Source organism: Rana temporaria, chromosome 3, assembly GCF_905171775.1.
Source record: "Rana temporaria chromosome 3, aRanTem1.1, whole genome shotgun sequence".
NCBI lineage: Eukaryota > Metazoa > Chordata > Amphibia > Anura > Ranidae > Rana > Rana temporaria.
The window spans coordinates 262,721,024-262,737,708 of NC_053491.1; the positions used below are offsets into that span (position 1 = coordinate 262,721,024).

The 16,685-nt window shown below is 42.7% G+C and overlaps 1 protein-coding gene across 1 annotated transcript; it reads right to left on the reverse strand.

Moving 5' to 3' along the window:
- Positions 1-200: 200 nt before the first annotated feature.
- Positions 201-5,581, reverse strand: LOC120932320 (cytochrome b-c1 complex subunit 8). Its single transcript, XM_040344625.1, has 3 exons — positions 5,476-5,581; positions 3,100-3,263; positions 201-415 (listed from the first exon to the last, which is right to left on the reverse strand). Exons 2-3 carry the CDS (start codon positions 3,251-3,253, stop codon positions 321-323), a joined length of 249 nt encoding a protein of 82 aa, XP_040200559.1. The 5' UTR covers positions 3,254-3,263; positions 5,476-5,581; the 3' UTR covers positions 201-320.
- Positions 5,582-16,685: the final 11,104 nt, after the last annotated feature.

The window sequence follows — 16,685 nt, forward strand, 5'->3', positions numbered from 1 at the left end:
GTGAAGTAAAACATCTCTGCAATGGGACATAGATACTGAAAATATAATATATATATTATAATAATAATAATCTTCCCTTGCTCTAGCCAAAATGAAAAAAGCCTATAGTTTTACTTTAATATACAGATGCTTGGTCAAATATAAAGTGGGTACAAGATTTTTTTTTCACAGAAGTGATTGAAATAAGTAAAACTTAACAATACAGTGAAAAATCTTTAATGTATTTAAGGTACAATTAGACATCCCAATAAATATGCTTCCACACAGAGTGCAGGAAAGAGTCAAAGTTCAGGATGGATATAGAGCCAGTTCAGATGTCTTTACTGGTCGTTCTCAAACAGGGCGGAGTCCTTCTTCTTCAATCGCTCATGCTCTCTTGTCCCCCAGTCATAGGTTATGTATGCCAGAGCAAAGGCTGAAAAAAAACCCAAACAGAAAGCCAGGTTAGCATATATCAGGAGGTTTCTGAGCATAGTGCTCAACAAAATGAGAACTCTTATCTTTTCCAAAGTCCCCTATTGCTACAATCTGCCCCTTTTAGGCCTCATGCACACTGGATGGTTTTAGAGCTGCTGTTTTTGGCTTGAGATTTATTTTTTCTGCAGCCAGTAAACTCTTCAGCATGTTATCCTATGTATCCATGCACACAGGCTTTTATCAGAGTTTTTTGGCAGGGGCATTTTTTGGCTGGGAAAAAAACCCTCAGAAGTAGTGGGGTTGAGTAGTTTTCCAGCTGTAAAAACACTCAAACAGTTGGGTGAGTTTTTCCAGATACCCGACCCAAAGGTCTGGACTTTAAAGGGTATATTTAAACTGTTGCATGTTCTCCAAAATGGTACAAGATGCGCTCGACTTTTCAGGACATGTTACTTACCCCATCCACATCTCGGCTTGTTTACTCGTTATGGTCGAAATAGGAGGTGGATGCAAGTGAAATGGATGAGGAGGATTAGAGTGAGGTGCTGGAGTCTAGTAAATTGGTGTCTCCCAAAAATGTCTGACATACACATACATATTCTTCATAGGACATATCTCACACCAGAAAAAATGACAAAATTCTGTCCCTCTGAGCCCTATGCGTCCCAAAAATTTGACAGCCGTTGGCACCTTTGGGCATTTAGACTTGCACAGTCCTCGTGTTCGAGGATTTTGTGAGCAAGTGGTACAATTCCTTCATGACCAGATGGGCTCACCAGTGACAATGGACCCTAGGCAATGTCTATTGGGATTATGCCCAGATTCAGATATGGATAAACACACTCTTAGATTTGTGCATGAAACCTTTTCACTACTAGGAAACTAGCAGCTCGAATATGGATACAGGCTGCAACCATTATGCTTAAGGCCTGGATTGCCGAGATATCACCTTGCCTTATAAGGTCATCTATACTCATAGGGGATGCATAAGCAAATAATGTATGGGATAGATGGTTACAGTCATTGCTGACCTGTACTTCATAATGAGTATCTTGATATGGACTTAATGTCTCCTGGTTAGAAAATATATACTGTGTTTACCATGTATGTGTCTTGCTATCAGCAAGGCAGCTTTTGATAGCCTGTTTTTTGTACTGCTGTATATCTATCGCTCGGCTGAGGGCACTAGATGTGTACCTTAGATTTGTTTTAGTTTTACCCCATACCCCACTATATAGTGTACCACTATGTGCAATTCAATGTTCTTTTTTCACTTTGTATGGGTTATTTTTTTGTACATGCAATTCATGTTTATTAATAAACTTGTTTGATGATTAAAAAAACAAAAAAAAAAACCAACACTCTAAGACCCCTTTCACACGTGAGTAGCGCCCGCATATGAAAATGGTGTTCAAACTACAGAAGTGAGGTATCACCGCGATCGTTGGAGCGAGAGCAATAATTCTAGCCCTAGACCTCCTCTGTAACTCAAAAGATGCAACCTATATAATTTTTTAAACGACGCCTATGGAGATGTTTAAGGGTAAAAGTTTGACGCCATTCCACGAGCGGGCGCAATTTTGAAGCGTGACATGTTGGGTATCATTTTACTCGACGTAACATTATCTTTCACAATAAATAAAAAAAAAATTGGGCTAACTTTACTGTTGCCTTGTTTTTTCATTCAAAAACTGATTCCCCCCCCCAAAAAAAATGACCGCCATTTTATTCTCTAGGGTGTTAGAAAAAAATGTATATAATGTTTGGGGGTTTTAAGTAATTTTCTAGCAAAAATAAATGTTTTAATTTTGTAAACACCAAGTCTGAAAAACAGGCTCGGTCCTTAAGTGGTTAATCAGCAGAGCTATGACTTTTCTTTTTACTATTGCAGTTTTTATGTTTATCCATGGTGTAGACGAGGAGACAGATTATGTCGCACCATTATTTGTATATAATTTTAGATGTGTAAAATATGCTCCTTGAATTTTGGCAAGGGGTCAGCAACCTGTCGATCATGATCTACTGGTCAACCGCAGCCAGGTAACAGGTAGATCAAAATATTGTTCCTGCCTTGCTCAACTGGCAGAGATGGGCAGCAAAGCGGAGACATGCCATAGCTAATCCTAGTCGGCAAAGGTATTTCCCGCCTCACAGCATACCCTTTGCTTACGTGTAGCGGGGACGGCCTCTGCCACCTGTGATAACTCGGCAGGTTCTGGTTTGTGTGTGTTTGTTTATGTGTGTGTTTATATGCACTGGTGAGGCACATGCAAGCTGCATGACGGGCACGGGTAGGCTGCATTGATCTCCTGTACCAGGTCCCCAGTCTCTGACCATCTCCTGTACCAGGTCCCCAGTCTCTGACCATCTCCTGTACCAGGTCCCCAGTCTCTGACCATCTCCCCAGTCTCTGACCATCGCTTGTATAAAAATATTTTTTAAAAACAGTCACTTTTGGTGTCGGTGCTGTATCGGTTTTAGGGATCTTGTATTTTTCATTTTCGGCACCAAAAAACTGATTCTGGCTGGTCTAATGCCCGCATACACAAATCCTAGTAAGTCTATTTAAATTAGAAGATGCTGCATGGTCATCAAATAAAATAGCCCGTCTATTTACCCCTTCTTTTTGGCTTTATGCAGAACAAATATCAAATGTCATTTAGGTTTGGGTCTAACACTTACGTGGCACCACTGTCAGGAAGCTTGATGCACACCTCCGCAAAACATTGGGAAAGCCTTTTGAAAGAACATGGGCAAATGCCCTCTGCTCAAAAGGAGATAAGGTGAAAGTGATGACGTGTCGCACCTTAGCGAGGTCTCCAAAGTGCACCCCCATGGTTTATTTGCTGAAAAAAAAAGAAAAGAACAATGTCACATTTTTGCAAGATTACTTTTCTTTTACACCAATAGGCATGCCAACACATTACCTTTACACCAAAGAGGTTCTATAGACCTTTCGAGTCCTGGAGAGCCGAGGCTCTTGTGCACATCGCTAGAGGAAGATGGGGCTCAGGTAAATATTAGGGGGGACTGCTATACAGAGAAGGTTTTTTACCATCATGCATAGAATGCAGTGTCTGTCAGAATACCTTACCATTTGATTGCATCTCCATGGTAAGTGTAGGTACCCCTAGGCCCCAGCACGTTATACTTGCAGCAGTGTTTTTATAATTTTTCATGCAGGATTCAATGTCAAACACTGGTGAGCACTTATGCAAAACCTCTAAAAAACGTCACATCTGCTATATAGGGCAATAACAGCTTCTGAGGCCAAGGGTGTACAATACACAGTACACCATTATTTCTACTGATATTTTTGTTGAACAAGAATAACTGAAAAGGCAAAATTTTCTTGTGTTTTTATTCAAGTTTATCACCTTTATCTATAGGAACAGTCTGAACAAAGATCCAAAGTTTCCCTGTTTAGATATGTTTAAAATCTCAACAATATAAATTGGGTGTACTTCTCATCACGTTTATATTTGCAACCTATTTACCAACAATTATGTAGTTCACAGGTATCAAACACAAGGCCCGCGGGCCAAATCCGGCCCTCCAGGCCATTTCATGTGGCCCTCGCATCTCTGCTGCAGGAGAGCGCCAGTCCTCCTCCAGACCCGTTCTTTCTGCTTACAAGCAATGCATCCAGCTTCTTCCCAGCAGCAGCATAAGGAAGGGGGGGGTGCACTGTGTAAGGGAGAGTGGGGGACTCAACTTCTGATGGTGGGGTGGCTCTTGACATCTAATGTAAGGGGAGGGGTTGCGCTGGACATCTAATCTTACAGATACAACCGGCCCTTTTGAGGGCAATCATAATGCTGATGCGGCCCACGATGAAATTGAGTTTGACACCCCTGATGTAGTTGGATAACTGACTATATAGAAGAGATATTGGATGCATTTACTAAAACTGGTGAACACAGAATCTGGTGCAGCTCTGCGGGGTAACCAATCCGCTTCTAGGTTTTATTGCCAAAGCTTAACTGAACAAGTTGGAGTTAGAAGCTGACTGGTTACTATGCTCAGCTGCACCAGATTCTGTGCGCACCACTTTTAGTAAATCTCCCCAATTGGCTGCTTAGCTTGACCCTTGCACTACACAGATGTTGGAAGGCATAAAGGAGATTGCACAAGCAAAGTCCAGTACACGTGGGCATGCATGTTAGACCCAAACATGTACATGCATGCAGGCAAAAGATACAGAGGGGCATGCAGTGTATGGGCTGTAGCAGCAGCTCTTTACTCTCTTAGGGGCAGGTGGATATTCAACAGAAGGCCACATCTAAAGCATTGCCAAATGATACCGGTTGCATTGGATAACCCCTTTGCTGTATATATACTTACTATATACTGCAAATAATTTTTATTTTTCAGCACCTGTGAATACAGTCTTAGGCTTCCTGCCCATGGATGCAATAACCGACTGATGTTTATATGCAGAACCTTGCTAGCAGAAAGATTGTAAATAAAAACAAAAAACAAAACACATTTTACCGCACTGGTGGTGATGTCCTTTTAGCACTGGAGAAGAGATGAATATTGCAGCGCCTTTCAAAAATAAATGAGCGCAGAGCTTTATTGGCCGGTATCTGGGACTAATCAGGAGATATGGGAGGTGGCCGGTCTAAACTGATCTACAAGATCTGAGAGGGGTATGGAATGACTAGAACGGTGTGTAGCCGATAGGACAATGTTATGAAGCCATCATACACTCAGTAAAGAACAATGATTTTTTTATTTTACGCTTTACAATAGAAAAATGGGATCTCTAAAGCCCAGATAGCATGTTATAATGATACATTCCCACACTCTCCATAATGATGTCATATGCCAGTACTCAGCCTAATGCACCACATTACATGTTGCTATCACTAACAACATGTCATCTTTCTATGAGCCCTCATAGCACAAATGCAATACGTGAAAAATTCAAGCACTAGGGGACACCTGAAACCGCACTGGCCATGAGAGCAGGGAAGTCATTACAGACAGGTTTATGTACGCCGTATGCACCTCTATAGGTGTCGCGCTATCTCCCCGGACTGTCAGCGAACTCACCTTGTCTCCTCAATGCCAAACTCAGGACGACCGAGAACTTCCGGTCACACGGTTTCCTCTTCCGGGAGCAATCTTAGTCACGTGAATAGACTATTGTAGGAGAGCGCTCGCCACCTGCTGACTGAATTGTAGGAGGCGGCTGCCAGGAGTATGAGCGCCCCCTGCTGCCTGGCTAAGAGAAAGCTGTGGAATGCACTGAGGTACACTGAATATGTATATGTATGTTATATGTATGAATATGCTGATGTAGGGCCGCATTCTCCATCGTGGCACTCACGAGCCAGGGCTTAAAATGGCAGAATTGAGAGCAAAGGCTGGGTAAGGCACCATCCCTTCAAATAAAATTGACAAGATTGCAATGGGCAAAGAAAAGTAACCCTGTTTGTATTGTCTGTATAGGCATGGCTGTCCCATCAGAGGGAGACGCACAGCTTGGACCAATTGCTGGATTTCCTTGGCTTACTACAAGAATATATAGGATACAACAAACTGATGCCCGTCACTTTCACCAGACCCAGGCCTACCACCTAGTCTTGTGGATGAACCCGCCAGGGCAGCCATCACAAATTTTGGGGCCCCCTACACAGCTTTAGGCAGGGCCCCCTTGAAGCAGAGAACGGGGGGGGGGAGGGGGGGTTCTGACGAAAAAAAAATTGGGCTCCTTACAGGTGTAATGCAAAAAAAAAAACGGGAGGGGGACCATTGGGCCCCTTACAGGTGTAATGCAAATAATTTTTTTATTAAAAAAAAAAAAAAGACGGAGAGGGGCCAGCTGGGACCATCGGGCCCCTTACAGGTGTAATGCCTGTACCCCCCTGATGGCAGCCCTGGAACCCGCTCTTGGTGGGGGAAGCATTAAGCCCTTAAAAATATAAAATTATACAAACTTCTTTATTTTGGTTCCCTCTTATAGACACTTGTAGTAATTTGTATAAGTGAACTGTTGTAGGTAACGGTGGTGCAGAGGCTATAAGAGGAGTCAGAAGTCTCTTATATTATATATATATATATATATATATATATAGTTTTTTTTTTTTTTTTTAGCAGACACCCTAAAATTGCAGTCATTGCAACTTTTTATTTTGCACGGTATTTGCGCAATCATTTTCCAAACACCTTTTTTTTTGGGGGGGGGGGGGGTTTCATGAATTAAAAAATAACAAAACAGTAAAGTTAGCCCAATTTCTTTGCATAATGTGAAAGATGTTACACCGAGTCAATAGATACCCAACTTGTCACGTTTTAAAATTGCATACGCTCGTGGAATGGCGCCAAACTTCGGTACTTAAAAAATCCTCATGGGCGACGCTTTAAAATGTTTTACTGGTTACATGTTTTGAGTTACAGAGGAGGTCTAGGGCTAGAATTATTGCTCTCGCTCCAAGTTCGCGGCGACACCTCACATGTGTGGTCTGAACACCGTTTTCATATGTAGGTGAGACTTACATATGCATTCGCTTGTGCGCGTGAGCTACAGGGGCACTTTAAAAAAAATGTTTTTTTATTGTTACATTTTATTTATTTTTTAAGTTTAAAGTATCACTTTTATTCCTATTGCAAGGAATGTAAACATCCCTTGTAATAGGAATAAGCATGAGAGGTCCTCTTTACAGTGAGATATTGGGGTCAATAAGACCCCACATCTCACCACTAGGCTAGGAAGCCTGAAATAAAAAAAACGATCCCGGCTTCCCAGCCAAGGCGGCACCCTTTTTTTGAATGCAGAGGCTGGGCGTGACGTCATAACATAGCGCCCAGCCTCCGAACGATCATAGATACTCCAGAGATTTCCGCCAGAAATCTCTATGGTAGGCATTCCGGGCCGGCAGATCTGTTCTCCGACTCACCGATTGCATCGGTGCATCGGTGAGTCGGTAAAAGCACCGAAAGGCAGTGGGAGAGGGGGGGGGGACAGACCCTCTCGCCGCCCATAAGAATGATCAAGCAGTGGAACAGCCGCTATGATCATTCTTACGCCGCACAGAATCGCCGGCTCTAAAAGACGATATCTGAATGATGCCTGTAGCTGCAGGCATCATTCAGATATCCCGGCTCAAAGTCAAGGACGTCCATAGACGTCCGTCCGGTAGGAGGTGGTTAAAGGGGTTGTAAAGGTAAAAAAAAATTCCCTAAATAGCTTCCTTTACCTTAGTGCAGTCCTCCTTCACTTACCTCATCCATCCATTTTGCTTTTAAATGTCCTTATTTCTTCTGAGAAATCCTCACTTCCTGTTCTTCTGTCTGTAACTACACACCGTAATGTGAGGCTTTCTTCCTGATGTGGAGAAAGCCTCTTGAGGGGGCGAGCAGGAGGGTCAAGATGCTCTCTGCTTTGCAGATAGAGAAAGGAGCTGTGTGTTAGTGGGTGTCCTGACACTCCTGCTCGCCCCCTCAAGAGGCTTTCTCCACACCAGGGAGAAAGCCTTGCATTACTGTGTGGAGTTACAGACAGAAGAACAGGAAGTGAGTATTTTTCAGAAGAAATAAGGACATTTAAAAAGCAAAATGGAAGGATGAGGTAAGTGAAGGTGGACTGTACTAAGGTAAAGGAAGCAATTTGGGAAATTTTAACCTTTACAACCCCTTTAAGCATAGCTCCCAACTGTCCCCCTGTCCCTCATTCCTCCTCATTTTGGTCTGATCTATATAGATGTATATAAAATTCCCTTTTTAGCTATCAAAAAGTGTTTCCCAGTGCTAAACCTTTCATCCGATTTCAAAATTGCTGCATTTGTAAATTCCAAGAGCCAATATTAAGGAATAGCAGTGGTAAAAAAAAGCACTTATAGATTTAACAAATCTTGTTGTTTGTACAATTCTCCTTTAAGGGGGCGTGGCAAAGGGTGTGTCATTTGCCTGCATAATTTTGCTGATGGGTGTCCCTCATTCCCATCTCAAAAAGTTGGGAGGTATGCTTTAAGTTGATGTGTTGGAAGCAGAAAATAATGGGCAAGCATTTGGGTTTCAGAGACTTTGACAAGGGCCAAATTGTGAAGGCTAGACAATTGGGTCAGAGCAATTACAAAACTGCAGCTCTTGTGGGATATTCCAGTGGTCAGCGCCTACCAAAAGTAGTCCAAGGAAGGAAAACTGGCTGCAGGATCCTGGCAGGCCAACACACATTGATGTACATAGGGAGTGATGGTTGGCCTGTTTAGTCTCACCCAAAAGACAAGCTACTGTAGCTTATATTGCTGAAAATAGGCAACACTGGTTCCAATAGCAAGGTGTCTGAACACTCAGTGTATCAGAGTCTGTTTCATAAGGTGTTGCATAGCCACAGACCAGTGAAGTGTATATGTTGACTATTGTCCACAGCTAGAAGCACCTACAATGGGCACATGAACACCAGAACTAGACCACTGAACAATGGAAGCAGATGGCTTGGTCTGATGAAATCAAGAATGGTTTGAGGAACACAACTAGCTAGATTCAGAAAGAGTTAGGTCGGCGTATCAGTAGATACGCCGACCTAACTCGGAATCTGCGCCGACCTTAGTTTAAGTGTATTCTCAAACAGAGATACACTTAAACATATCTAAGATACGACGGCTTGCGCCGTCCTATCTTAGGTTGCAATATTTCTGCTGGCCGCTAGGTGGCGCTTCCATTGCGGTCGGCGTAGAATATGTAAATCAGTAGATACGCCTATTCACGAAGGGGCGCTTTAGGAGTGGTGTATACACTGCTCTTACAGGGCCTTTGAAGATGCAGCTAGCCAGAGTTTTAACTGTCCTGCCAGCACACCGCTCCAGTGTGAAAGCCTGAGGGCTTTCACACTGGAGTGGCCCTTTCAGGGCGCTTTGCAGACGCTATAGCGCCTGCAAAGCACCTCAGTGTGAAAGTAGCCTAAAGCTGGATACACACTATAACATTTTCTGTAGAATGTTTTCCTTCAGATTTTCCAAAACCATATAATGTGGTCAAACCTTAAAGCCTCATGCACACAATCAGATTTCCATTGGACAAATCCATGGAATTTTGTGGGAAGGGCATTTGCCATGAACTTGGTATGTATACAGACGGCAGAACTTTTTCTGCCAACATACATGAAAAAAGTGTATTTTCAGCTCTTTAGCGCCACCCTTTGGTCAACTTCTGCTAATGTTGTGCTATGGTTAGCATTGGTTTAGAGCATGCGTGTTTGTACTTTGGATTTTTTTTCCAATGGACTTGTGTACACACGATCAGATAATCCGATAAGACACATTTGTTGTCAGACAGTTTTAAAGCATGCTATAAAACATTTGTTGTCGGAAATTCCAACAACAATTGTCCGATGGGGCGTACAAACGGTTGGATTTCCGACAAAACTCTGCCATCATACTTGTTGTCGTAAAATACGATTGTGTGTACGAGGCTTAAAGGGGTTGTAAAGGAAAACATCCTTTACCTGCAGACATTCCTCTTTTCACTTCCTCATTGTTTTTGCTCAGAAGTTGCTCTATTTCTTCTCTGTTCTGTTCACTTCCTGCTTGTCTGATTTTACTGACCACCGTGATGGAAGACTTTACTGCGGTGGTCAGTGACGTGCTCACCCCCTCCTGGGAACTACATGAGTACGGCAGGACGCTCTCTACATGTTAGAGACTTCAAGGAGGTGTGAATTACTGGGCGTGCCGCAATTCATACTGGGAAATGTAGTTCTTACATGAACGAGCGCCGCAAACCAGGAAGTGAATGAGAGAACTGAAACTAGAATGCCGGAGGTGATATAGATGAAGGAATTTAATAGGTATTTACTCGTTTTAACAGAATCATTACACTATTCTGTCTGTCTACCTTGTAGACATTAATTTTAGGCAAAAATGTTTTTTCCTTACAACTCCTTTAAGAGTTTAAATTTTTTCTATTCAAGGCAGGCCCTTGCGCTACATAGTTTTGGTAAATCTAAAGGAAATCAGACCACAAAAGTTGTACTGTTTGTATGGGGTCTAAAGCATTTGTACGCTCCAGACAATTGTCAGATTTTCCGGACAAATGTAGGATGGCAGTCTTATAAGTCCGTCAGACAAAAGTCCAAAGTACAAACACGCATGCTCGGAAGCAATGCTCACCAAACACAACATTAGCAGAATGTGCCCAAAGGGTGGAGCCAAAAAGCTGAAAAACACGTAAGTTACTACGCACACGTTTGTTGACCGACAATTCAATATTGATCAGGGAGAGTGGAGTGGCTCAATTTGTAAAGACAATTATACATGCTGCAGATTCCTGGGGTTGGAATCAGCAGATGGGCATGAACAGCTGTGGCTGCTAATCCCATACATTGTAATGAAAGGCCGATGGTGGCCCCAGATATTCATGTTCACACAGCCAGCAACTACCTGAGGCGATTTTTTGCAGCATGTAATCGCATGTACAAATGGAGCCTTATTCTTTGGTGGTTTTAACAAGAATTAGCAGTGCAAGGTTTGCAAAGGGAAAGAACAGATATATAGAAGACTATGAAGTTTTATTATAGGGGTTTATAGATGGGCCCAAATTCTTCAATCCCATTTTCCTACAGATTTCTTTTCTTGTTAGGTCTGTACAAGTCATTGTAAATAGTGTGTTTTTAGTAAGATAAGGGAGGGTTATAACCCGTCAGTGTTTTTTGCCATCTGTGTCCCATTGACAGAAAATCCCTCCATAGTAAAGGAATCCCTAAGAGCTGTTTGACACTGTGCCGCCCATAGCATCGGCGGTAAAACGCCACTATTTTTACCGCCGACGCTATGGGCAGATTAGCGGCACATTTGGGCCGCATTTACCCCCCCTCTAGCGGCTGAGAAAGGATTAAAACCGCCCACAATGCACTGCTGAAGCAGCGCATTGCGGGCGGTATTTCCCCGCTGTCCAATAGATTTTTTTTTTTTTTCAAATAACAATTTTTTATTTTCAGAAAAGGTCCATACAAGATATAGCAGCAGTTCAAGTACATTAGGAAGGCGGGTGTACAGAATTCTAGCTAACTGGACTTACACATTGGCTTCGTACTTATTTATGCTATCAGTAACATGTAACATAACTGGAGATCAAAGAAGAGGGGGGGTATAGGAAGAGGGTGGGGTGAAGAAAGGGAGAGGGAAGATGAAAAAGGAAGGGGGGAGGAGGACAGGGGTGGGGGGGGGGGCAGGCAGGAATGTCAGGGAAGGTAATGTACCTTGGCGGCCAGTCGTCGACTCACGGCGGGTCCTCCTTCACATGCCACCTCTCCCACACCAGATCGTGGTCCTCTAGCCTGTCCCGGATCCTAGCCGTCATTTTTTCCATGAGCTCTACATCCTTGACCCTAGCATAAAGGGCTTCTTGGGGCGGGGGGGTTGGTTTCTTCCAATGAAGTGCTATCAGGCACCTCGCAGCTGTGGTTATGTGTCTCAGCAGTTTCTTATAAGGTTTGGCTATGCGAGGTTGGGATAGGCCCAGCAGGAATAGCTTCGGGGAGAGGGGTATGGGCACCTCGAAGAGGCGGGATAGGAGCTCTTGGGTTTGAGTCCAGAACGGGACAATCAAGGGGCATGCCCAGTACAGATGGAACAATGTGCCCTTGGCTTGGTTACAGCGCCAGCACCGGTCAGAGGTGGAGGGGTAAATCTTGTGGAGGACGTCCGGGGTCAGGTACCAAAAGAACAGCACTTTATACGTGTTTTCCTTATAGAGGGTGCATATCGAACTCTTGGCCGCCTGCCTCCAGACCGCCCTACACTCGTCCTCCGAGAGCACCTCCCCCAACTCCCTCTCCCATCGGAGCATATATGCATGTTTACCTTTGGTGTGTATGGGGTACTCATTGAGGATTTGGTATATGTCTGATATGAGGCCTCTTCGGGCCGTGCCCTCGAGTATGATTCGTTCAAAAGGGGTTGGTTTTGAGAAAAGGAGCCGGGGGGCTATTGTTTGGGCATAGTGCCTAATCTGTAAGTAGCTGAAAAGAGCTTGTTGTCCAATAGATTTTAATGGGCAGCAGCAGGGGAGGAGCGGTAAACACACCACTCCTTCTCCGCTCTAAAGATGCAGCTAGCAGGACTTTTTTTACTGTCCTGCTAGCGCACCGCTCGGGCTTTCACACTGGAGTGAATGGGGACAGATTTTTTAAGGGCGTATTGCAGCCGCTATTTTTAACGCTATAGCGCCTGCAATACGCTCCAGTGTGAAAGGGGTCTAATTTTTACCAGATTATATATTCCCCCATGAAAGATTTCCCCTCTATTACTGTTCTGGCGTCAACTTAATATTTGGAATATTCTTTCGATGCCAACAGTAAACATGACAAGAAAGCTTCATCACAGGAGCACGAACAGCAATGAAAACCTGACAGGTATTCTAATTCCCTCGGGCTGGATTCACACTACTGTGAATTGGATGGGGGTTTCTCCGTATAGCAGGAGATTGTGACCGACTCTCGCATCTCTGCAGTGGCTCCAGTGCCAATTGCACAGGAGCCCTGTGAGTCTTATGGTCCATTTCAGGTCCGAATTTAGACAAAAATTCAGGCTGAAATGGTGACTGGAGACACACCGGACGCCTGCTGTGAGCCACTGTGTTCTACAGTGTGAACCCAGTCTCACTCTTCCCAAAACCAAAAAAATAAAGTTTTTCCTTTAGTTATGCTTTAACCACTTCCCGACCTCCTCATGTACATATACGTCAGCAGAATGGCACGGACAGGCACATGTACGTACCTGTACGTCCTCTGCTAGACGTGGGTGGGGGGTCCGATCAGGACCCCCCCCCCGGTACATGCGGAGGTCGGGTCCGCTCGGGGAGCTGAAGAACGGGTAGAGCCGCGTGTACACGCGGCTTCCGCGTGCTTCACTGTGTCGGCGCATCGATCGCGTCATTCCTTTTATAGGGAAGACACGATCGATGACGTCATTCCTACAGCCACACCCCCCTACACTAGTAAACACACACAAAGTAAACCCTAACTCCTACAGCGCCCCCTGTGGTTAACTCCCAAACTGCAACTGTCATTTTCACAATAAAGAATGCAATTTAAATGCATTTTTTGCTGTGAAAATGACAATTGTCCCAAAAATGTGTCAAAATTGTCCGAAGTGTCCGCCATAATGTCGCAGTCACGAAAAAAAAAAATCGCTGATCGCCGCCATTAGTAGTAAAAAAAAAAATGCAAAAAAACGATCCCCTATTTTGTAAACGCTATAAATTTTGCGCAAACCAACCGATAAACGATTATTGCGATTTTTTTTACCAAAAATAGGTAGAAGAATACGTATCGGCCTAAACTGAGGACAAAAATTTTATATATGTTTTTGGGGGATATTTATTACAGCAAAAAGTAAAAAATATTGAATTTTTTTCAAAATTGTCGCTCTATTTTTGTTTATAGCGCAAAAAATAAAAACCGCAGAGGTGATCAAATACCACCAAAAGAAAGCTCTATTTGTGGGGAAAAAAGGACGCCAATTTTGTTTGGGAGCCACGTCGCACGACCGCGCAATTGTCTGTTAAAGCGACGCAGTCCCGAACTGTAAAAACCCCTTGGGTCTTTAGGCAGCAATATGGTCCGGGGCTTAAGTGGTTAAGAGCCGGTTCACACTTGAACACATATGTTCCCATTTTGACAGCCCATTCATTTGAATGGGCTGTAAAAATGCATAGGAACATAGAAAAGTAATGCAAACACTACTTTTTCAAATTGACAGGTACTGTAGTGCCATTCAGTTTGGTGGCCTTAAACATGCTGCATTTGTGAGATGCGCTTGAAGTGCCATTACAAATCAATGGCACCCACATGCATCTCACAAGTGCATCACCATCACATGCATTGCAGGAAATGTGCATTGAACTTTTCTTTCCTGCACCGCATTCTAGTGTGAAGCAGTCCTAACAGTTTTACTTTAATGGGTAAACAAAGTATTTCAAGGGCTTAAATAGCCTGTCTTGGGAAAATGCTGCATCAGGTTCCCTCCAGGACTATCCTTAGGAACCCTGTAGGATTCTGAATGATGAATCAGTAGTAGCAGTTAGATTGGGGGAAAAAACAAAAACCAAATGCAAATCATGGCAAAAATCACAGAAAAAAACGAAACGCAAAAAAGCACTTCAGGAGGTGTGAATGGAGCCTAACAGGAGTTGATTTACTAAAACCGGAGAGTGCAAAAACTGATTCAGCTGTGCACGGTAGCCAATCGGCTTTTAACTTCAGCTTTGGCAAAAATGTGGAAGCGTATTCGTTTCTATGGAGAGCTTCACCACATTCTGTACGCTCCAGATTTAGTAAATCAACCCCACAGAGTTGAGGGGAAGCATTGACAAGCTTGAGCTAAAAGATCATTGAAACCAAACATGCTGTAATCTGACTACACAATGTTTTATGAACTAAAACGATCCAATTGATTAGTATCCAAGTAGGCAGGTCCTTGCACTACATGGTTGTTGGTGGATCCAACAATTGTACAGTCAAATTGTAACATGTTGAGTTTAAAAGTTTACCTTTAGTGCATTAGAGAAATGGGTGTAAAAAAGAATACATGGGGCTTTGCAGTTATGATGTATATAAATTATAAAATTTGATTTTATGAAATCATATCCATCTGCAACATTGCTCTTGGAATCATTTTGGAAAAAAATAAAAATTTAAAAAATAAAATAAAAAGTGCTTTCAAAAAAAATGTTGATTTGGGATTTCAAACTCTAAAGTATATAATCATCTAGCATCGTCACAATATACAGGGAAATTTGGAAAATATTGTTCAGCATTACCGAGTCAGTCATTGATCTCATTATACTTACACACATTTTAATATTCCCCCATCTCCAGGGGTATATAAAGGCACATGCATGCAAAAACACAAAAAAGGACCATTTAAAATAAACAAGGGACACGACATTGCATTTTCGATTTAATTGCAAATACAGTGGCAGCCAACATATTCATTAGGAAAAATACAGTGCATTGCATCGATAACCATAGCGCTGACTACTTAATAAAATGTAGTAGTGTTTTTACAGCCGCATCTTCTGAAACAAGACATTTAAGAGTGTCAAATTGCTGTGCTAACAGAAAAGTTCCCCATCCTTTCCCAACAATAAATTACAAAGTGTTAGTATTATATATTATATAAACCCACCTAATGTTACCTTTTATTGAAGGCCCACTTGCGAATGCTAGGGGAACCTCAAAAAGTAAGACAACATGAAAAAGTATACCTAAAGGGAGATCTTAAAATGAGCTACACAAGATAAGAGCTCAAATTTTTAGATATTCGATATTATAATGGCAGTAGCAATACTACTCTTTACAAATACAGCATTTAAACACAGCAAGAGCTCCAATATTTAGATATTCTATATCCAGCAAGGGAGCCTGCTATGCTGAGAAAAGTAAAGCAGTATTATCACATAGCATAAGCAGTACTGCTCCCTACAAACACAACGTTTAACGTCAAGTCCAAGGGGCTTATTTATAAAGCAGTGAATGTAACAAAAACCAGTGAACATTTGGCAAATGTCACATTTTCGGCTTTATAAAATGTGACCCCAAGTGTAGCAGTACTGCCTCTCTTCTATCCAAAAAGAAGTTGTGTTAAAATATACATTTACAAATATTTGCCAAGTTCAAATGCTAAGTACTAGCACTTTGCTTGCAACATTGTAGCTCAAAATGTTTTTGCATAGATTTCTGCAAAAACCTGCTAGATATCACTAGTTGGAGCCGGTTCACACACAGGCGGCACGACTCTGCAAGGCGATCTCAAGACGACTTGAGAAGCAACTTGCAAAATAAAATCTGTATTGAAGTCAATGCAAGTCGCCCCGAATCGCCCCCAAAGTCGTACAGGAACCCTTTTCTAAGTTGAAGCGACTTGCGTCGCTCCTATTAGAACGGTTCCATTGAATAGAGAGGACCGCGACTTGTCAGGCGGCTGAGTCGCCTGACAGGTCGCCCCTGTGTAAACCAAATCTTAGAGTTCACTTAAGAACATTTTCACTGTGTTGCATTAAAGGAAGTTGTCTGCAGTTTTAGACAACTTTTGCTCAGATTCCACAAGTGAAGGAGGGCGGTTGTCTCAGAGACAACCATTTGACCTGTTCTTTAAAAGAACTTGGGCCATTTAAAAGCGACGCCGGTAATCTTAAAACCTCCTTCATGGCATCTAGAGTCCTTTAGATATTTAAACACAGCATCATTAAAATATCTTTAAGCAAGAAGCATAGATTATTTTGTTTGACCCTATTGTTGTATTTGGGCCCTAGGCCTTGTA